Source organism: Drosophila persimilis, unplaced genomic scaffold (genome assembly GCF_003286085.1).
Source record: "Drosophila persimilis strain 14011-0111.01,24,50 unplaced genomic scaffold, DperRS2 tig00000663-arrow-arrow-pilon, whole genome shotgun sequence".
Lineage (NCBI taxonomy): Eukaryota > Metazoa > Arthropoda > Insecta > Diptera > Drosophilidae > Drosophila > Drosophila persimilis.
Window position 1 is genome coordinate 1,402,595 of NW_020825331.1, and position 22,849 is coordinate 1,425,443.

The 22,849-nt window shown below is 36.2% G+C and overlaps 1 protein-coding gene across 3 annotated transcripts in view; it reads left to right on the plus strand.

Moving 5' to 3' along the window:
- LOC6599410 (voltage-dependent calcium channel type A subunit alpha-1) overlaps positions 1–22,849 on the plus strand; it is a 57,592-nt gene that overhangs the window by 14,141 nt on the left and 20,602 nt on the right. For 2 of the 3 annotated variants that reach the window (XM_026991271.1, XM_026991273.1), the window contains exons 9-19: positions 5–109; positions 1,949–2,146; positions 2,216–2,729; positions 3,552–3,887; positions 5,080–5,643; positions 9,355–9,498; positions 9,749–9,950; positions 11,677–11,841; positions 12,226–12,336; positions 12,485–12,568; positions 21,257–21,439. In XM_026991271.1, coding sequence (XP_026847072.1) covers positions 5–109; positions 1,949–2,146; positions 2,216–2,729; positions 3,552–3,887; positions 5,080–5,643; positions 9,355–9,498; positions 9,749–9,950; positions 11,677–11,841; positions 12,226–12,336; positions 12,485–12,568; positions 21,257–21,439 — 2,606 coding nt within the window. Of the gene's footprint in view, positions 1–4; positions 110–1,948; positions 2,147–2,215; positions 2,730–3,551; positions 3,888–5,079; positions 5,644–9,354; positions 9,499–9,748; positions 9,951–11,676; positions 11,842–12,225; positions 12,337–12,484; positions 12,569–14,900; positions 14,907–21,256; positions 21,440–21,920; positions 22,013–22,849 lie in introns of all 3 variants that reach the window. The other variant, XM_026991272.1, reaches the window with a different exon arrangement.

Here is a 22,849-nt window from a genome sequence, read left to right on the forward strand (position 1 = left end):
TTAGCACGAAGACGAAATGCAGCCAAGCGGAAAAAGCTGAAAAGTTTGGGAAAATCGAAATCAACAGACACTGAAGAGGAGGAGGCCGAGGAGGACTATGGCGATGATGGTAAGAAAGATATTTAAAAAATTAATTTAAGAAACAAAATTTTCGATATAAAGTTCTGCGGAAACAAGGTTCTCAAGTGTCGGCTATCAAAAATATCAAAGATAGGGCATAACTATATCACGATGGGAACGTGGGCAAGAGGGCCAAGCATGGACCTTTGTACTATATCCGTATTGAAATTTGTACACCAAAAACACACACGAAATGCTACAATTTTTGAATTGCGTTGAGTTGGATTTTAATTGTCTAGTTTTCTTGTTCAACGAATGTCTTTATAAATACAAACAAAAAATACTTATAAATAATACAAGTTTTGTCTTTGCTTAAAAACCGAGAGCCGAAATGCAATTAATTTTAATATTTCGTTTCTTCATTTGAACCATACAATATTCTCAAACAACAAAACGAATTTGTAAATCTCTTACATTGAATATCGTTTCGAAATGTGTAAGTAAATTATAATTTATTTATTCACTGCACACACCGACACACACACACACACACACACATACACAACACACGAATCGGTGAAGCAGTTATCAAAAATTAATGCTCCGCACAACAAAACCTATATACATAAATAATAATCATTGTTGTACTACCACTCGTATGTAAAGTTCACAAAAATGTGTTTTTGTATAAAGAAAAAAGTAGACCATACAATTAAATCATTTTACTGCCTGCAAACATTCTTTCGGATTAGATTGCATCATAAATAGGTCTTTGATATAGTGCACCAATTGTTACAGAAATCATCTAAATAAAGTATGATCCAGATTTATGATCCAGGGGCATAATGGCCTATTATGAGGCGCGGGAAAAGGACTTTACCCATTAGAAATGTTCTATATGTATACGTAGACTTAAAAAGAATAAAGGGAAATTATTTTGTATTGTTTATTCTGGTGTACAATGAAAATTCATACCATTTCCAACAAGAGTTCCCAACAAAATGCTCAAGTTGGACTCTAAACATATATCTGACTAGATGATCTAATAAAATGCTAACCAGAACAAAAATAAAATAGGGTAGGACAAGAGTGAAAATTCAGAAGAGAATAAAGAGAATAAAAAAAGATAAATGATATTTCCCATAAGAATACATTTCTACTCGTGGATAGCGTTCTACTCAAGCGTATATATAGCAATTTATACAGTCCTTTATCTGCTCTGTGCCGATCAATTTAATGATATTATTCCTATGATTTTTGAAACGATAAAGGATAACTTTAAACTCAACAGTAATAATAGCAAATGAAAATACAAAAATCGATTAAACGTACTAAAAAAACCTAACCTATAAAGAAGAACATTTAAATTTTAAGTAGAAAATAATATTTGAACTGAGATTTAAAGAGCATGAATCCATATCATATGTACATATGTATGTACATCCGCGGCACAAAAAAGTAATCTCTGTCTAGTGCTAGTCGTATGGGTGCATCACACCTGTGTAACGTAATATCGTACTCATATCGATTAGATCTGTCTGTATTCCATATGTACTTTTACAGCATATGTATGTATATGTATTGCATATGCATGTGTATGCTAAGTGCCAATAATTATAGAGTAACCAAGGCATCAACCACTGTGTCTACATACAATATATCTCCCTCACATTGTATTTGAGTAAAATTAATATAAGATAACAGTGGGTTTTAGAGCTATAAGAGCTGAAAGATTGATAAACTTTTAGTTCTGAAACGTACTGTAGTATCTGGTTGTGCGCCATAGGTGGAGATTATATTCATATATGTTCCCAAACAACGTGATCTATTGAATCTTGCTAACAATGTGTGTTCGTTTGGTCTTTTGTGTGTGTCTTCCATCCCGCAGGTTATCTGAAAACTCGCTCTAAACCTCAAGGCAGTTGTACGGGATTCTGGCGAGCGGAGAAGAGATTTCGCTTCTGGATCCGGCACACGGTGAAGACGCAGTGGTTCTACTGGTTCGTGATCGTACTCGTCTTTCTGAACACAGTTTGTGTGGCCGTCGAGCACTATGGCCAGCCGTCGTTTCTCACAGAATTTCTGTGTAAGTAGATCAGTAGATCAGATGGATCATCGGTCGATTAATTGTTTCGTTTCGTGTTTGATATTTCAGATTATGCGGAATTCATATTCCTCGGTCTCTTCATGTCGGAGATGTTCATCAAGATGTACGCTTTGGGGCCCCGCATCTACTTTGAGTCGTCGTTCAACCGTTTTGATTGTGTTGTCATTAGTGGTTCGATATTCGAGGTGATCTGGTCCGAGGTCAAGGGAGGCTCGTTCGGTCTGTCCGTGCTGCGTGCACTGCGACTACTGCGCATCTTCAAAGTAACCAAATACTGGTCATCGCTGCGCAATCTAGTCATCTCACTGCTGAACTCAATGAGATCGATTATCTCGCTGCTGTTCCTGCTCTTCTTGTTCATACTGATATTCGCACTGCTTGGCATGCAGCTATTTGGCGGCCAGTTCAATCTGCCCGGAGGCACGCCCGAGACCAATTTTAATACATTCCCGATAGCCCTGTTGACCGTATTCCAAATTCTCACTGGCGAGGATTGGAACGAAGTCATGTACCAGGGCATCATATCGCAAGGTGGTGCACAGAAAGGAATGATTTACTCTATGTAAGTTTTTCGGCTTAATCTTGTACACTCTCTCACTGTCTCTCTCTCTCTCTGTCTTGATCATATGCATTGTACGCTATTTGCATTCAATTTTTGGAATTCAATATTTACCGAGCTAACTAATATCAGATAACCCCCCACTCCCATATCTCCTCTGGGACCCTAGCTAATTCTAGAACTTACTCCCTGACTCATTTAAATGTATATCGGTCGTACTTGTACGTTAGCTTAGTATTCCGTATTCGTATTTTGTATTTCGTATTTGTGTGTCCTTTAACTCCCTAAAATCTAAGAGGAGTCCTAGTCATTGAACGTCGAACCATTAATCTGTGCAATCGAGCACGAAAAAAAAACCAGAGAGACTTTGGAGCTTGAAGAATTTTATTGAAATTATTGAAATTCTGCAAGCCCAAGTCCCAAAAGTTACACGTTCCACGTGCATCAGCAAGAGTCAACCTGCGCCACCCCATATCAACGGTCACCAAATCCGTAAGTGTAGAAATAATGCTAATTGAAACTTTACACGAAAGCTAATGCATTACGTTTCCATTACCATATCTATCTTTGCAGCTTTTCCACGACTTGTTGGCCTTGGCTCTAAGACAGCTGTGTAGTAGTAACCGTAGTTCTCATAGTTCCTACCACTACCCCACTACCCACTCCAAGATCTTGTTCGGAATACTTGATTGATTGCCTGTTCATACATACATGCATACATACATAAACCTCTCATGCATAGATCCTAGACTAAGAACCGCTATAATGTAAATCCATTCAATCACTTAATTTCTATTGTGTTCTTGATGTTATCCCCCCAAACAGATACTTTATCGTTTTGGTACTCTTCGGTAATTACACGCTCTTAAATGTTTTCTTGGCTATCGCCGTTGATAATTTGGCGAATGCACAAGAATTAACAGCAGCCGAAGAGGAACAAGTCGAAGAGGATAAAGAGAAACAACTGCAAGAACTTGAAAAGGAAATGGAGGCCCTACAGGGCGATGGCGTACATGTGGAAAACGGCGACGGCACTGTGGCCGTAACGAAAGGAAAGAGCAAAAAGAAGGAGGAGGAGAAAAAGGAGGAGGAGGAAGTGACCGAGGGACCGAAGCCAATGTTGCCATACTCATCGATGTTTATACTCTCACCAACCAATCCGTAAATATTCTTCCATCCACTCAATCATGCTTCCAATCTATCACGTCATGAGGCTTTCCGTTGTTGTGAGGGCTACGTGCCGGGGGGTTTTTCTCATACTACTCGTAGATGTAAGATAATACACATCTCTTCCAGGAACTTCTCATATGTAACATATATGAATGCATCGTCCGGTCGATACATAGTCGGCCAACCTAAAACTGGGGGAAAGACAGATGCCTAATTAAACGCGAATAATTTAAGAGTACCAACTCATTTCGTAGATTCCATTTCCATTAAGTCCGTGGTGTCGATCCAAGGCTCCTTTTTGCAGGTATTCTCGGGCATTGCTTAGATATCGTTAATTGTTGCTCTATATATTATACATATATACATATATATATATATTTAATCGTTACATCAAATAGCCCTATCAATGACATTACTCTAATCTTTTTATGATAATCAACGAAATCAAACTGAGTATAACAAAATCACTAACTATTTTTAATACTTTTTTTTTTCTTTTTTACCTTTTACCTTTTTGGATTCGTTACAATTTTATGTTGCACACAACCAACAAAACAAAACAAATATTAATCAATCGATTGATTGTATGAATCGACATCTATTTGTAAATATATTCAACAACAATATCTGATTACTATCACCAATCACCATCAAAATAATCACCGAAACACCATTACAACAAACACCACCACGATAAACGGCAATCATCATCTATCTTCTCAACATCCATCTCAACAAAAACACCTTCAATAACAACAACAACAACATCGACAACAACTTCAACAACAACGACGAACGCATTTCCAAATTATAATCAACCTCAAAACAAATACTTAAATTTTAAAATATTATTTGGAACGACTACTAAAATATGAAATCCAACAACCAAAAATATCAAAACTAATAAACGGGTGACGAAATAATACATCGCAATCGGAAAATGAAAATGACAAAAAAAAAACACTTAAAAAATACAAAACAAATTATATATAAAAACAAAAACGAAACTGCAAACCGAATTTGATGCCATCCCGAATGAAAAAAAATGATCATGCGCCTAATTTTATGACGATACCATATCAACCAAAACTAAATCTAATTATGATTACCGATACCACCCACAAACAAAAAACCCACATTCGATGTCCGATATATATTCGATAAACGAACGACTCTTATACAGCATACGACGCGGCGCCCATTGGGTTGTTAATTTGCCATATTTTGATTTCTTCATTATGGTCGTCATCTCAATGTCATCAATAGCATTAGCAGCCGAAGATCCCGTTCGTGAGAACTCGAGGCGAAACAAGATATTGAATTACTTTGATTATGCATTTACCGGCGTATTCACGATAGAAATGTTGCTGAAAATTGTAGACTTGGGTGTGATACTGCACCCTGGCAGCTATTTAAGAGAATTCTGGAATATTATGGATGCTGTGGTCGTTATATGCGCTGCTGTTAGTTTCGGTTTCGATATGAGCGGTAGCAGCGCTGGACAAAATTTATCGACTATTAAATCGCTACGTGTATTGCGTGTACTCCGGCCATTGAAGACCATTAAGCGTGTACCAAAATTGAAAGCCGTCTTCGATTGCGTCGTGAACTCATTGAAAAATGTTGTTAACATTCTAATCGTGTACATATTGTTTCAATTTATATTTTCTGTTATTGGAGTACAATTGTTCAATGGAAAATTTTTTTATTGTACGGACGAAAGTAAACATACTTCCGCAGAGTGCCAGTAAGTAAAATTTATACTCAACTTTCAAAATTTTCCGTTTGTTCGTTCGCTCTCTATTGTTTGGTTTTCTGTTTTTCTTTCCGTTTCTGTTTGGTTTTCTTATTGTATTATCCTTATTACGAACTTTTGTTTTATTATATTATTATATTTACAAATATATTACTTAGACCCCATCATTTGATTCTTCGTTGTATATGTGTGTCGTATCGTTTTTGGGATCATTTGTTTGCCATAGGACTCTCGACCATAATGTCATATAAGTTTTTCGATCCTTCTGTAGTAGTTATCTCTATGTTTTAGGTTTGATCAATTTATATCCTCTATATAGTGGCTAGCTCTCCCACTCTCTCGCACACAAACACACACGATCTCTACGACTGTAACTCTCTCTCTCGCTATCTATCTGTCTGTTACTTTGTTGCTAACTTTGTCTCTCTGTTGTATGTTTCTCTGTCGAAGATCGAAGTATCCAGAACTCAGTATCCATCAAAAATATAACTTTAAATACTTAGATACATACAATAACTCGTACGTACATTGCGTAGCTTCTAGAGCTAGAAAGAACAACAAAATCATTTCACCCACTCGTACGGAGAGGTCTACTATTAGGGGACAACATACATTGTACATTCATACATATCTAAAAAAACAATATACAGTAGAAATCATTAGGGGTTATCCACCTGGACATGCCTCCGCCATCTAATAATCCTCTCTCCCCACACATTGATGTCTAGCTGTATGGTTTTGTTGTTTAGCTATATATCTCAATATATGTATATCCGAGACCTAAATATACGTCTGTACATATATATATGTGTATATATATATAGTACATGCCTATGTCTGTTCTGTGTTCCTATCTACTCGTACATGCATACATACATATACATATATGTTTTGTAAGTTAAGAGCATCCAGAGAGAGTATAGTCTGTGGATCCGTAACCCTTGATCCGATGATGGGGTTTCGTATACTGGCATCAGTAATACCGCAAAAAGTGAATAGAGAAAGGGAGCCGATCCTTGTAAATAAATCTAAATGGGGAGCATTTAAGACATTAGTTCTCCCCGTTCCCGTCCACGTCCCTCGCCCGACCCTGTTTCGTATGTGTGTTGAATGATCGTTTTCGTTAACCTTTTTACATGTCTCTTAAGATATTGTGTTTCTTCTGTTCGTTACGTTTATCATCTTTCGTTATCGAGTAAACAAAAAAGGTGCACTGATTCAACAGAATGTAAGAGTAGCATTTTAAAGTTTCTTGCCCAGTTTTTCTTGCCTGACTTGTCTAACCAACAGTCATGCTCGCAAACGGGCCAAAAACAAAAAAAAAAAACCAAAAAAATAAGACAAAATAATAAAGAAAAAATGGAAAGGAAAAATAAGGAAAGAGAAGCATTCCAGACATAAACCGGACATACAAAAAAATGGCAAAAAGAAAAATTTATACGAAAATGCGCCCGAATCAACATACAGAAACGTAGTCCTGTGAAATGCGAAACTACAGATACCAGTTACCACCTGAAAAATACCTTTTACAGTTACGCTTAATTTCTCTATGTTTGTGTTATATATATCTATATAGTTAATAATCCGTTGAGCCGTATATCAATATATCTATCTGTTGTATCTGTTGCCATCACCAATCAAATCTCGGGAAAGACCAATATCAAATTATCCTATTGCGAGTATAATTCAAATGCAAGAGCAAGAAAAGAAGAAGAACCACCGCGCTTAGCCTGTGTATATATAAATCATCAAGATACTACTACTACTATGTTTCATTTATTTGCAAATTGGGTATTCTCCAAATACCAAAGAGTCCATATTACTACCAGAAGATTTCTTAATAAGCACGCGCATAGCAAAAACACGGGCCGTGTTAGGAATAGATATAGGTATAGGTATAGGTTGGTATAGTTATAGGTATACTGTATCCATTAAAAAATAACTCAGAGAAGAAGGAAAATCCAACGGCCCGGTTACAGAATAGTTTTTCTCCAGTTTCCACCGTCCAAAGCATTTTCTCATCCCAAAATAGCATTTGTACATATCGAGATCGAAATATGTATGAGTTTCTGTATAGAAAGAGGCGATACCGTGTTGATTTTTGATTGCCAAAAACATTGTGTAAAGACTAGTGTATGAATAGATCTGATCTGCTATAATTGTAGGAATCGTAAACACCATCTCGTAGACTCCATAGACACTAAATCAATTAGATGACGAGCTCTTTCCCCATATTTATGTGTGTGCATTAGAGTTTCATTATGTATTATGTATTTTTACCACCAAAAATTACCACAAATTGAATTGAAACTGTCGTCACTCCGCCAAACGACTACTCGCACAACGTGCACTCGCGAGACATGGGTCGGTCGAGTGTAAAGACCTTGCACTCGCCGCCACGTCACAGTTGAGAAGTGAAAAACAAAAGCAGATACTTACGCCTCTGAAAGAATGAGAGTATCGGTTTGTTTTAACTGTTTGGCTTCGTATGCAATAACTGGGAGCCCCAGCCAATCTATCCAATTGATCAATCAAATCAAATCATAATCAAATTTAATTAAAAAAAAAGAAAAATAAGAAACAAAAAGAATACCAAATCAAGTTACATATGTACACGTACATACTCGTACCAGCATACATGCATTGAAAAACATTCACGCCCAAAATAACAAAAACAACAACAGCTGAGAGGACAACACTTGCCACTCGCCACTCGCTACTCGCTACACGCTATTCGGTAGAGTAGAGTAGAGTGTAAATACTCGCTTGAGCGCGCTGCTTTGTTACACATCACCGAACGAACAACGTGCCGAACCACGCTCGAAGCCAATGACGATACGACAACGATAAAACAACGAGAGTAAAGGACTCGCCCGCTCACTCACTCGCTCGTTTCTTGGGGGGTTTGAGGGATAAAGTAAACATATTTCGTTGATTTTCGAACATTTCTTTATTTGTACGCCTTTTTCTTCAGACTGTAACGAGTGTTGATTTGACTAGAGTTAGATTCGAATTCAAATTTCATACTCGTACAATGTCAATATGCATTAGGACAACCAGCAGCGAAGCGCTTGATGCATAACTCTCTCTCTCTCTCTCGCTCGCTCGCTCATACTCCTCTCATTAACAACAACAGCAACAACAACACCGCTCGACACACACTCAAACAGACATCATGCAGAACTTGCAATAAAAATTGTGCTTTGGTCGAAACTACATCGAGTCTCTATAGATCTCTATAGATATCTGTAAACTGTAAATTCTATACATTAGATTTCGATTTCTGCATTTATTTCATACTCTTCCACCATCGTCGAAAAAAGCTAAAAATCTAAAAGAAAAAACAAAAAAAAGAAAGAAATTTTGAATACTTATAAAATGAAGTCATTACGATTCGAATTGTTGAATCCTTTAGTTGTAGGATATGCTTTGCCATACTTTAGTTTTCGATCTGTTGCGTTTTTCTGTTCACCCCGTAGTGTGTTCTGTTGTGCCTAAACTATTGTATCATTTCTGTACGTTCTCTCTACTGAGTCTCAAATGAAATTACTAATTAAAACCACAACCAATAATTGCCATTGCCAATGACTTAAATCACGACCAAAACAACAACAACAACAACACCATCAATTAAATACATGAAAACCCTAAACGAAAACGAAAACGCAAAACCCAAATACCATGTACAAACGCAATCTGAAGGGGCTCGTACTTCAAGTACGAGGAGGATGAACTGCTGCCCAGACAGGAGCTGAGGGTCTGGAAGCCAAGGGCCTTCCACTACGACAACGTTGCGGCCGCGATGCTGACACTGTTCGCTGTCCAGACCGGCGAGGGATGGCCACAGTAAGCCCCCCACCCCCACTTCCTATTGTTGTTGTAAACCTGCTATCTATCACTCTATATGCTTTATATATGTATCCATACAGATATATGTATATCTATCTCTTGATCTGTCTTTATCACAACCTATCTATCAATTGAACATTTGTCTAACGAATATTGAATATAACTAAATGATATTTTTTATCGTTTTTCTCCATACATCCATATACAATTTATCCATTCGATCCATCGAATTCAACTGCGACTATAGGGTCTTGCAACACTCAATGGCTGCCACTTATGAAGATAGGGGTCCAATCCAAAATTTCCGGATCGAAATGTCCATATTTTATATTGTCTATTTTATTGTATTTCCATTCTTCTTCGTCAACATATTCGTGGCCTTGATTATTATCACATTTCAAGAGCAAGGCGAAGCTGAGTTACAAGATGGTGAAATTGACAAGAACCAGGTGAGCCAGACCCATCCTATCCATGCAACCATGCGAGCCCCCACCGCCCACCCCCTCAAACGCTCTATCTGTCTCTCTCTCTCTCTATCTCTCTGTCAATCTGCTTATATATGTGTTTCGTGTAATGTACCGCTAGTTGTAACCATACAAAATAAAAAAAAAAAAACAAATCAAAAACAAAACAAATCAAAAAAAAAAAACAAAATAGTACAACAAATTAATACATTAACTAAATTGATTAATATGCACGTACATGTCACTAACTCGTAAATACTTGCCACGAAAAAAAAAAAAAAAAAAAAAAAACAAACATACATATACACATTGAGCTCTGCTCTGGGGCTCACTTAACATGTACACACTGTACCGTACCAGACACACACAGATACCAGATACCAGATACCCGATGCTCGTGCATTGCAATGTATGTATAAATGTATACCCTAGAGATAGCTACAAAGAAATGTGTGTGCGAAAAGTGTTTTTGTGCCTTGCCTTGCCTTTCGCCTTTCGTTTTGTCCACTGAGTGTCCGCCCCTCAACCAGCCATACCATCCACACAAAACCACACTCTCTATACTCTATAGTACGCTCCATCTATATATGTTTCTGTATAGTCGATGTGCCATCCATTCTAGAGTGAGCCTACTAGCCCTACTCCTGTGGGACTATTTCCCCACTCCCCCCAACTACTTAGTTTAGTACTCACCAAAATAGAAAAAACTCAAGAACATGCCATAGAACATAGGATCCTGAAATTGTGCTACATCTAGCATTAGCATACTATATACCCTTTTTGATATATAAATAGTGAACATTTACCGGAAAGTAGAGATATCTCATTGTACTCACGATGGTCATTAAATATTCAGAATTTTCGGGAATATTTAACGATCGATATCGTTCAGTAGTCGCCAGTCGAAAGAGTTGCCAATCAAAAGTACCACAACCCCAAACAACCAACCAACCAACCAACCAACCCCCACGAAACAGGGACTGTATGATTGTAAGTATACTCCAAATGCTCCAAAGAAAATCTCTCCCCAAATAGAGAAATACTATCCTCTGTATCCATTGTAAGACCATATATGTATACATTAATCCTCTGTTTTAGATATGGGAAATCAAAAGAAATGTCTGTTGCATTTCCGCATTTTGGGTTTAGGTTGGATAAGAAAAAGTCTCCTGTTGTATGAGCAGTATATTTAGATCAGAGTAAATCCAATCCAAAGTACCAGATTAAGACACATCCTATAGATCCTATAGAGAAGATATACGAAAATTTCATCCAATAAAATTGGGCATGTTTTGTATGAATGTATTTTCTGTTCTGATCAATAAGGTAGACAACCAACAAATTCCAATTTGCTTTTATTACCCTCTGTACACATTCCCCTTTTTGTGTTTGCTTCAACATAAATCAAAACATTGGGATTAATCGACTTAAAACTACTCCATATATAGGCAACAGTCCAAACAACATGTAGTTACATGTATATAGATAATTAGAAACCCAATTAGTGTTACAAAATTGTATTAAATATGTGAATGAAATGTTTGTATCGTAATTGTTGAAATGTTGAAAACACCTTTAGTTGTACTCGTACTTTGACAGAAATTGCATTGAGTTGTGAATGAAAGCTTCGCCCCCTCTTCGAAATGCCACGAATGCTCGTCGCAAAGGGCATCAAAATATTGCTACATAATCGGTCTTCTCTTCACTCCAGAAATCCTGCATTGATTTCACAATCGGAGCCCGCCCACTCGAGCGTTATATGCCCAAAAACCGGAACACTTTCAAATACAAAGTATGGCGTATTGTGGTTTCAACACCATTTGAGTACTTTATAATGATGCTGATCGTGTTCAATACGCTCTTGCTGATGATGAAGGTAATTTAAAAGATTTTAACACATTTTTTGTTGCCTACAGCGGGGTCTCTACATCATCCGAAACGCTCCCAACGCTCTGCTCTGAATATCTATTTCCTTTATGTATTATTTTTGTATACGAAGGGATTTCAAGTCATCTTTAATACCATCTTCTTCTACTATATAATTTAATTTTCGAATGGAATAATACTCCCCCGTTTGCCTTTCATACAATAATATTTATGGAGTAAATTTGTGCTCTGCTCCCTCTTTGCGGGAAGGAGAATGCTTATCCAACTACTGAACGCAAGCTTTATTTACCCCCCCAAACGGATTGATATCTACGCTGAACTCTATTCATTTGATGAATACATAAACTAAATTGTAAATTGTAAATCTCAACAGTATCATAATCAGGGTGATATGTATGAAAAGTCACTCAAGTACATCAACATGGGATTCACAGGAATGTTTAGCGTTGAAACTGTGCTCAAGATCATTGGATTCGGTGTCAAGGTAAGTTTAAAATTGATTCAACATAATTCCAATATAGAATCTGTTCGGATCGATGCTGAAATTTGCAATGTAGGTGCCATACAACATTGCAAATTTTATTTATAGCCGAAAAATCGTCAATAACATTTTATTTTATCGCTTTTTGTAGAACTTTTTCAAGGATCCGTGGAACATATTCGATCTGATTACCGTGCTGGGCAGCATCGTGGATGCATTGTGGATGGAATTTGGGGTAATTATCAGTTGCTTGCCACAAAAACCGACTCAGAGCATACATATTATTGTTGTGTTCGATTTCTGTAGGCCGTTTTATGCAATACAAGAAAACAATGTAATTCATAACTGAATAACAAATGTATCTAGCTTCATTATTTTGCCAAGATACAAAAACACACACACATACACACACACACAGAACACACATCCACAGAACATCCACACAGAAAAAAAACAAGAAAAACCCAAGAACACCAAGAACCAAGCAAATATCTTATAAGTATCTACTATATAACTATCCACACAACAGACCTGATGGCGTATCTCTCTAAACGCCTCACATTTATGTACAATATATACATGTACGTACATCTATCTTATCAATTTTTGTAGATGAGGATAAAGGTCTTTGTTGAAAATTAATGAAGAGATTTGAAAGGGATTTGTCCAGACTTAAAGTCCGAATATACATATGTATGTTAAATGATATGTATATGGGATTTCAATGGGATTTTATATAATCTAAAGAGTACTTGTTTATAAAAGAGCTTGTTTTAATACTTAATATAGATGGAATATCAATAATCAATAGTTTGGATAGTTATTGTTTGGGTTAGGAGATATTATTATTAATGGATAGTAAATAAAAGTAGGACTTTCTTCTCATGGGTGATAGTTACAGAAATGATAGGTACAGTGTTTCATGGATAAATCGAATGATAGTTTGTACAGCGGATGTATGTATTATCTGTACATCGATAGAAGAGTGCAAGATTCAGGGTTTTTTCAGGGTATTGAGGATTTGGCACTTTTGCACAGATCGCAAATACAGCTACACCCGATATTCGAACATGTTTTTTTCTTCATATTTTTTGACATACATGACATACATATCTATATATATTTACCTTGATTTCCAATAGCATATATATATTTCTTATATACACACACATACAGAACAAACCAAGAAAAAAATTAAAATGCAAAAAATGAAACAAAGTCCCACGAAATACAGAAATTAATAATCATATTTCTTTTTTAATTTCCTTTTCCATATTTATTTGTGTACGAAAAAAAAAACAAAAAAACCATAATGTGGTCTCAAAATCGGGATAACCCAATCCGAAATCAATTAAAAAAAAAACAAAACAAAAAAATCGATGAATGCAAAAAAAAAACAAAATATATATATAAAATACATAAAATATATAACAAACACTCACGCAATGATATATATATATATACCTACACGACATACAACAACAACATCTACAATCAAACAACTACAATCCACGCACACATCTCAACAAATGTGAAATATATTATAATTATATATACACACATAAATGCATATATCTATATATTCCGTTGTATATATATATATGTATATATATATATGCAACGATATATCCTATATATATATATATATCCCAACAATTGGGCCCCGAACAACGTCGATCGGAAATCGATGCCACAACACTCTCCAAAAAATCAACTCTAACTCCAAACAATTACAACACAAACATGATACAACAATTCAACAACAACAAATACAATTACAATCTCAACAATGATACATATAAAATCTGTGCAATTATCGAATACCAATACCAAAAAAATACTCAAAAATGCAATGAATGTGCAATGAAACAACTCTTTCTATATATATGTATATGTCTCTTGCTCCACCACCGCCACTAAAAAACCACAACCACCACCACCTAAACCACAAATCCACAACCACTGCCACCGAATCACCAAAAACCACCACCACTTCCAACCACCAACAAATATTGTATCCAAAAACATTATATATATATATATATATATAAACCTCACTGAACCAATTGAAAAACCAAAAAATACTTATATTAAATCGAATTAACCAATCAATCAAACCAATCAACCAAAAACCAAAATCAAATCAATCCAAAACCGAAATCTCAATTCAAAAACAATAACCAACTAACCCACCAATCGAACAATCGATTTATCGATTAATTAATCAACCAATGAAAACGAATTCAAAAACGCAAAACATTCAATCAATCCTGTCATTCAACAATCGAACAACTAAATCCTATGCATGTGTATGTCCTGCAAACACACACATGTACACATGCATACGCATACGCATCCAAAAAAAATAATCCAAAAATCCAAAACATATACGTACATACATGTATCTATCTTCGAACCAAAAAAAAAACCAACAAAATAAATCCTTTATGTACATGTATGTATATATATCTCCCCACCCACCGCTCCTCATCCCCCCAAATCAATCATTTCAACAACTATATACATCGACTTCTACTACATGTACAACAACCGACACAACCAAGCAGCACGATGTAAGTACGAAACACGATCTACACAGATTTTTGCATTTATCCAAAGAATTCCAATTCCAAACTTTTCGATGTGTACCAATTCAATGAAACCTTAGATTCCGCTTAAAACTTAAAGCTAATTAGCTTGCCTTCCACTAAATAAAGCTTATTAATTCCGAATCCTATTTCTATATCATTTAGTTTGATTTTCTTAACGAAAGATCGAAATATATCACATGATTAGTCATTTGTGTTCTCACATACATACTTATTATGTCTCTCTCTTAGTTGAACTCATTTTCCAATTTTTGATTTCGATTTCCATTTCCATATATCTATCATATATGTTTCGTATTCAGTATTCAGTTTTCTGTTGCATAGCACACAACATTGCGATTTGTAATTAATTACCACTGTGTCTCTATATCTCTCTCTATATATATATATATATATCTATATATCTATCTGTATCTGTGACTATCTCTCATCGCATATATCTGTCTGTCTCTGTCTCTTGTATAAAGTTGCGTGCATATAAGCTTTTGTAGTCAAGAAATGTTAGAATGTACAGCGAAAGGGTGGCAATATAGTATATATCTTGATTATACATGCATATATAAAGAAGAATCCAATATTCTTCCAATAAATAAAGTAGCATTCATTGTGATATCGACTGTGCCACAGGATCCTCTGTGGTTCCTGTGTATACCGATCTTATAAACCCTCATCAAGTAATAAATAATCTTTTTGTGTCTGCAATCTTGTATCGAAGTGTGATATCAAGAAAGAAAGATCAACAACTTTTCGTATCATAAATGAGTATAGTTTTTACTCCTAATCCCATTCGTTTTTTCTTCTACTGATGACACGTTTCAAAACGTGCAGATTTTTCTTTGAGATCTACAATCTCAATTATCGAAGATGATCGATCCATGCATACGAAGGAATCGATCCATCGGGGTCCTGCAACTGCTGTTCGAGTTAATTGTTTCTCTTGGTTTTACTTTGCGCATGGATTGCTTTGGTTTGATCGGTCTCGCAAATTTGACTGTTTGATGGAAACCACACAAACGCCACACACACTCCACTCGCCTCTCCCCTGACACCCTTTTTCCGAATCATCATCATTCACTGCGGTTGATATACAGAACAGACATTGGCATCCATCCGAGACACAGACACCCACCCTACTATACATATATACATATGTATACGATTACACCAATGAGCAAATATATATTCACGAAAGACAAGACCCCAAAAAATATCTGAATACTGTCACGTCACAATGTGTACACACACGAATAACTATGATCAATCGATAACTAGAAAGCAAGGTGAAAGCATCATTATCATCATTATCAAATCGAAATGAAACGAAACGAAACGAAACAAAACGAATCGAATTGTACATCGGATCTGAGGTATTCAAAGAGCTGCCCAAGAGCTGTCGAATGTCGAATGTAAGTAGTCCTTCCCGGCACACGATCTCTTGCGCCAGATCGAGGCCAACTGCCCAACGTCATCATGAAGTGAGAGGTACATACATAATCGCCGATCCAGACGATGGATGAACTTTCTATATAAAAATAACTCTAACGATATCTGTTGAGCTTTAAGCAAAGTATACAAAAAACTCTTCAAAAGCATGACTTCAATATTGTCTGGTCTTTCTTTCGAAAACCCCACCCCCAAAAGAAAAAAAAAACCCAAGCCCATTCCGATCCGAACTCCCGCTACTTTTCTCTCTCTCTCTCTCTTTGTCTGGGTTGTCTCATGTTTTTTTGCAGTCTCTGCTGTAGTTCGATAGTTTCTCTCTATCCTAGGTCACTTGGATGACTTTTGAGCTTTGTTAACAACCACCACACCCTTCACCCAATCACCCCCCCCTGCCCTGACACTCAGTTTTTGCGATGCTCACACCATCTTTCACTCCACTCCACCATTATAAGTAACCAACTAAGTAGTGTGCCCTGGCTAATGATCTGGGCTTGGATTGGCTTTCGTTTCTCAGCTACAGCTGCTGCATGCCACACACTCACCCACACATTGCCACACACAACCACACACACACAAAACACTCACAAATACTACATATGAATACACCACATACACTCACTTACATGCGAGTATGTGCGTTGAATGCACTTGGATATATATCATTTGATTCAGTTCAGTTCGGCTTTGTACACGCACAACACACTTACAAAATTTTTTGAAACGTTTTGTACTGAGAAAACTGTTTTTTGCTTGAGAACTTTCAAAGAGAAAAATGCTGCAAATGCCCTGCAATCTATATGTAACCAATCAACCCCCCTCCCCTCCCAATACCATCAAAAGTATCAGTGGACCCAGCATCGATCCACAGATCCTCCCCGCAAGCTGGTTATCTCTTCCCCATTGGTGGTGTGTCGTATAGGTAAGACTCTCTCTCCCCAACACTCTCGACTCTCGAATCGGATCTGTTTTCGCGGTCAATATACTTCGTAATCGTTCCGGTAATCTTCGATCTTTACTTCGTCTTTCATTTCGTCAAACAATGCTTTATTATCAGAGTTATCTTTTGAGTTGACAAATTTTTGAGTTCTGTAAAAATACATTTCCCAATACTACTACTATATATATGTATAGTCCAACCCACGTACAACCTGCATAGTATTCAATAGCCAAGAGCCAAAAGTTGAACTGTGCGCATATTTATAGAAACCAACAAAATAACCCGATTAGAACCTTTCTATAAACACATCGAAGATCTCCTAAAAAGCCAAAGCCATTAGATACAATTACAGATACTACAACAAGAACAAGAACAACAACACTCGTTAACACACATCCACATAGTACACTACACATTCTCCAACAACATATAGAGAACCAACATGTAACTGAACAACTCTGCTTACTGATATTTGTGATCTTGATCTGCTACTATCTTTGTATACTACCCTTTGATAGAGCTACTGCAGTCGTGCAGTTGCAATTGCAATACTACTAATCTTCAACTCTACTTTACCTATTTCTATTTATTTTTTCTAAAACAAAATATCTCTCTTTCTCTGAATACGAAATAATACGAAACATATGAATAACCACAAAAAATCAACAACGATTTCGCCGCCCAACGAACTATCGAATTATCGTTTGACCAAAAACCGATACCGATACCGAAACCGACCTGTGATCGATCGTCCAAATATGCATCGTCTATACATGCAATATGATATGATATATGAAACTCTCAATCAATAAATGAACAACTAAATAAAAAAAAAAAAAAAAAAAAAATACAATCATCAATCAAAAATACATTTCATTATCTTGTAATTTGTGACGATTTTGAACTGAATCTGAATCTGAATATGAATCTGAATGCAACTGAATACAAAAAACTGCTGAATGAAAAAAAAAAAAAAACACCAATCACTACTACCAACTACTACAACCACCAACAACTATAACTGAAAAAACATCAATTGAAAAACAATTGTGTGTGTCATCAATCAAATCCAATCAATGTCAACAATCAAAAACATTTATAAAAAATATCAAAATGTGCACATTGATTTGTCTCAAAACAAATCCACAAAAAAATTTCAAATTGAAAATGGTTTCTCACTATCCAACAGGATGTAAGTAAACAAATCTATCCTAACAAGTTTTCTACTTTCGAAAAACAACAACAACTACAACAAACAAACCACAACAACTACTACAGCCAACAACAACAAGAACTACAACAACCAACCACACACGCTACAAGCAAAACAACAACAACAACAACAACAAAACCAAATTTTTTGACTAATTAGCCTTTTTAGCTAAACGTTTTACTACTTACCATACATACCCAGAAACATCTTTTAAAATATCTCTCCTACTATATTCAATTCCGTATTCCGTATTCAGATCACATCGATTGATCTTGTTTTGTGTACGTACATCATCTGTAGATACAGTTTTTCTCCTTTGATATCTCGCTCGCTCTCGCTCTCGTTCTCTCTCTCGCTCGCCCCCCACTTTCTCTTTCGTACTTGCTGGTAGTTAGATCTCGTAGATCTGATTAGATCTGATCTGGGACTCTATACGATAACATCATGTGTATATCTTCCCACAAACGCACATCCTGTAATAAACGATTTTGGGATTTAGAAATAGTCAACCAGCGACCCAAAACTCCCTTTGAGACCTACTCTATGAAAAAAACAAAGCGACCACAGCGTGGGATCATGCTCCATTATCCCCCCACCACTCCACACACATATACCCTGCATAACCCATAGAATCCACCATATATAATATATATACTATATATGCATATGTGTATAGCTACGCTCAGATATACTCATAGCCCGGATAGAGATAGCCGCCACACTCTGCCTTCTAGCTCTTAAACTGCATTTCCTGTGTACATATTGTATTTTCCAACATCGACAAGAATCGTTACTGGTACTCTACTATACTATATATATACAGTATATATGGGGAGTACTACGATTCGGTTCGGTTCGGTTCAGTGTTCAGTGTTTCAGTGTACTGCTGCGAGTACTGTGTATGTTTTCTTTTCAGTTACAAGCCACAAAAAAGCACTGGGCCACACACAGCAAATTTTGTCTCTACACCTCTCGAACAAAAGTTTTTTGATATCGTTGCTTCACCTCTTAACAAAACCTACATATAATATGTACTATAAGTATGTAACCAAACAACCATCTGCTACCATCTACTATCTGATCTAGTCTCTGTAGTCCATACACAACCGTAATTTTAAGTACTACTACTACTACTACTATAACATATTCAGTAGCTTGTAACTCCAACGATATATACGATTTTGCACAGTGTAAAAATGAAGCAATTAAACGAAGCCCTCGGCGAGGCGGTATACGTCCTCAAGTCAGCAGTTGCCAGAGGCACATGATCCCAGAGCACAACACCCGTACGTGTGGGTGCATGCAACATCTGAAACAGAAATGTATGCGCCAACATGTACGACAAGTGTTAAACTGTTGCAACAGCTGATGGGTAAAATATTTTGGCCAAATCTGTGACGATTACAAAACGGTTAACAGAAAGACCTAGCCCCACACCCTCCCGTCTCCACCCAAAAAAAAAAAAGAAAAAAAACACCACCTTTGACGATACCCTGTACTTTATTTGTTCCCACGACTTGCCATGCACCATGCAAATGATGCAAACTGTACATAGAAAACCCAACAATACAACTGTTCTACTGTTCAACTGTTATACGGTTATACTGTTCTACTGGCATACTGTTCTACATTGATTAAACGCTTACTTTCTTTCGCTTACAAGAACCACCCAACAAACACTCGTACTTAGAACGAATCAAAAAACCTACACGTTTAGTTTTGTTTAGTAACAAAAAGACCTACACACACACACACACACACACACACACACACATACACATAACGCACTGAAAGAGCTTTTCCAAAAAAAAACTTCTATCAAATCCGATTTACCAGTACTTATATAAGCATATAACTTTAAACGATTCCGTACTTTTTTTTTATTTGTTTAATTTAGTATATTTTTGTAAATTACGAGTAGTAGAAGATTTGGAAGACGCACAAAAAAATTCCAAATCAAGAAAAAATAGATAAACACACACACACACACACAGCTACTCAATCGAGAACACACAGAAACACACAACAGACACACTACCGAAATTAACTAAATAGTTTTTTTGATTACAATTTCTGACAAAATGAAAATTCTGTATAGTATTTGCATTTCATTAAGGTACCCGTAAAAAAAAAACAATCGTTTGAAAATCCAATTTTTTTTTAGCATTTTGTTCCATCTATACATATACAATTATGTATATATATACTATATCTATGAGTAAAATACAATTTGGAACGATATTAATTTGACATTTGATTTGTTTTGAAAATAGTTTTACTAGCTAATGATATAATAATGATTTTCAATCGATACTACCTACCGCTACTATGTATGTAAACTACTCTACCTACTACTAACCTACTACAAACTAATAACTGCGCCTAACTACCTACTACTACTACTACTACTACTACTACTATTACTGCACTGCTACCAACTACTTAGTACTAACGGAACGATCTACTACTACTAACCGATAGTTTAGATTGGAATGCATCATGAGAGCATCATCATCAAGTATGATGACGCGCTTTCGAGTTCGAAAGAGTTCCCCTCAAAAAGGGATTCGGACGAATTCACGTTATATTACGAAAAACGGGGACAAACCACTCTAATACCAATCTCCTTTTCCGTTCTGTTTTCTCTCTTCTTTTATTTTGTTTCTTCGAATCTGCTCTTCCAAAACAACAACAAACCTTTTGGCCAATAATATTTTACAGTCGAACTCAATCAACGTCGGCTTCCTGCGTTTGTTTCGTGCGGCGCGTCTTATCAAACTACTCCGTCAAGGATACACAATACGCATTCTCCTCTGGACATTTGTACAATCATTTAAAGCACTTCCATATGTCTGTTTGCTTATAGCCATGCTATTCTTTATATACGCCATTATTGGCATGCAGGTAAGTTTCAAACGTTCCACCGTTCCTACCCCATAAACGCCATAAAACCAACGAGTGCTAAAAGAAAAAAAAAATATAACAATCCACACAGAAATTGTTGTATATCTCGTATGATAAGTGGATAAACTGTTGGTTGCCGATTGTGTTGTTAGGTCGTTTGTCTCAAATCTTAATCTCCGCTGGGCGGGATGTATTATGTATTAAATGGGGTCGCCCAGTAACCGTACTATTTCCACAGCAGTAGTTCCAGAAACATCATTTTCTTTTTACATTTTTTACTTTTAATTATAGCTCTTAACTGTCTGGGTTAGTGATCATCATATACTTGTACTTATTAAATAGTTAAACTAGAATATAGACTATGTCTAGACATGGAATAAAACAAAACAAAAAAAAAATGAATCAGTCGATAGAATCATAAATGTTGGTCGAAATTTAATGCCTTTTCAAACCAATTATAATGTTTACATCAAACCAAAAGGTTTTCGGCAACATAAAGTATGATCCGGACACGCAACTGAATCGCCACAATAACTTCCAATCGTTCTCCGGTGGAATCATGCTGCTCTTTCGGTAAACGAGAAACATAATCTAGTTTAAACCATAGTACAACTCCATAGCGATTACGATTACCCAAAGATGGCACTAAAAAAACAGTCATGCATATACAAAATACATCAAAATGTAGATTCGCAATTCGGAATTTTAACCAAAATTTGACACAGGAGTGTGCTTATAGGGGGGGATACACTGTTCTGTTGTGTTGTTCCTTGTAAGCCCACTCTACAGTCCTCTCGCAATTTGGAAACATTTCTATCATCAAGTATCCATAGTTCGTTCGTTGAATCTTATGTATATTCGCATCCCAAAAAAAACCAAAGAAAACAAAAAACACAAAATGGAATCAATGTATGCGTTTGACAGTTGCCAGTTGTTGAATTGAAAAATTGTATTTAATGTATTTGTTTAACATTAGGATCGTGTACAATATTTGTTTGGTATATTCCTCGTTTTGGTTTACTAAATGTTTCAATGGTTCACACAACCACCGGATATCAGATCATATCAGATCATCCAGATTATAAACCATTCTGTTTTGAACGCTGTACATATAGATGCCTTTTTTTCACTTTGAGTTCCTGTTTGGGATATGTCGGTTATCATAGAACTATTAAGGGTACTTTATTACTACTTGCCATACCCTATAGAGTGCGTTTCAAGAGAACTGAAGGCTGATTTGATTCCTTTGATGATCCTAAAAATTGTACTGTCTTTTTTTTTGCTGATTTCATTAGATGAAACGCACTCCATTAGCACCCACTGTAACTGAATGAGTTTCAAATTGGCTAATTATCATAGAGTATCTTTTAGGTGTATCTTTTTCTTTTGTATCTATATTTATTTTTCGTC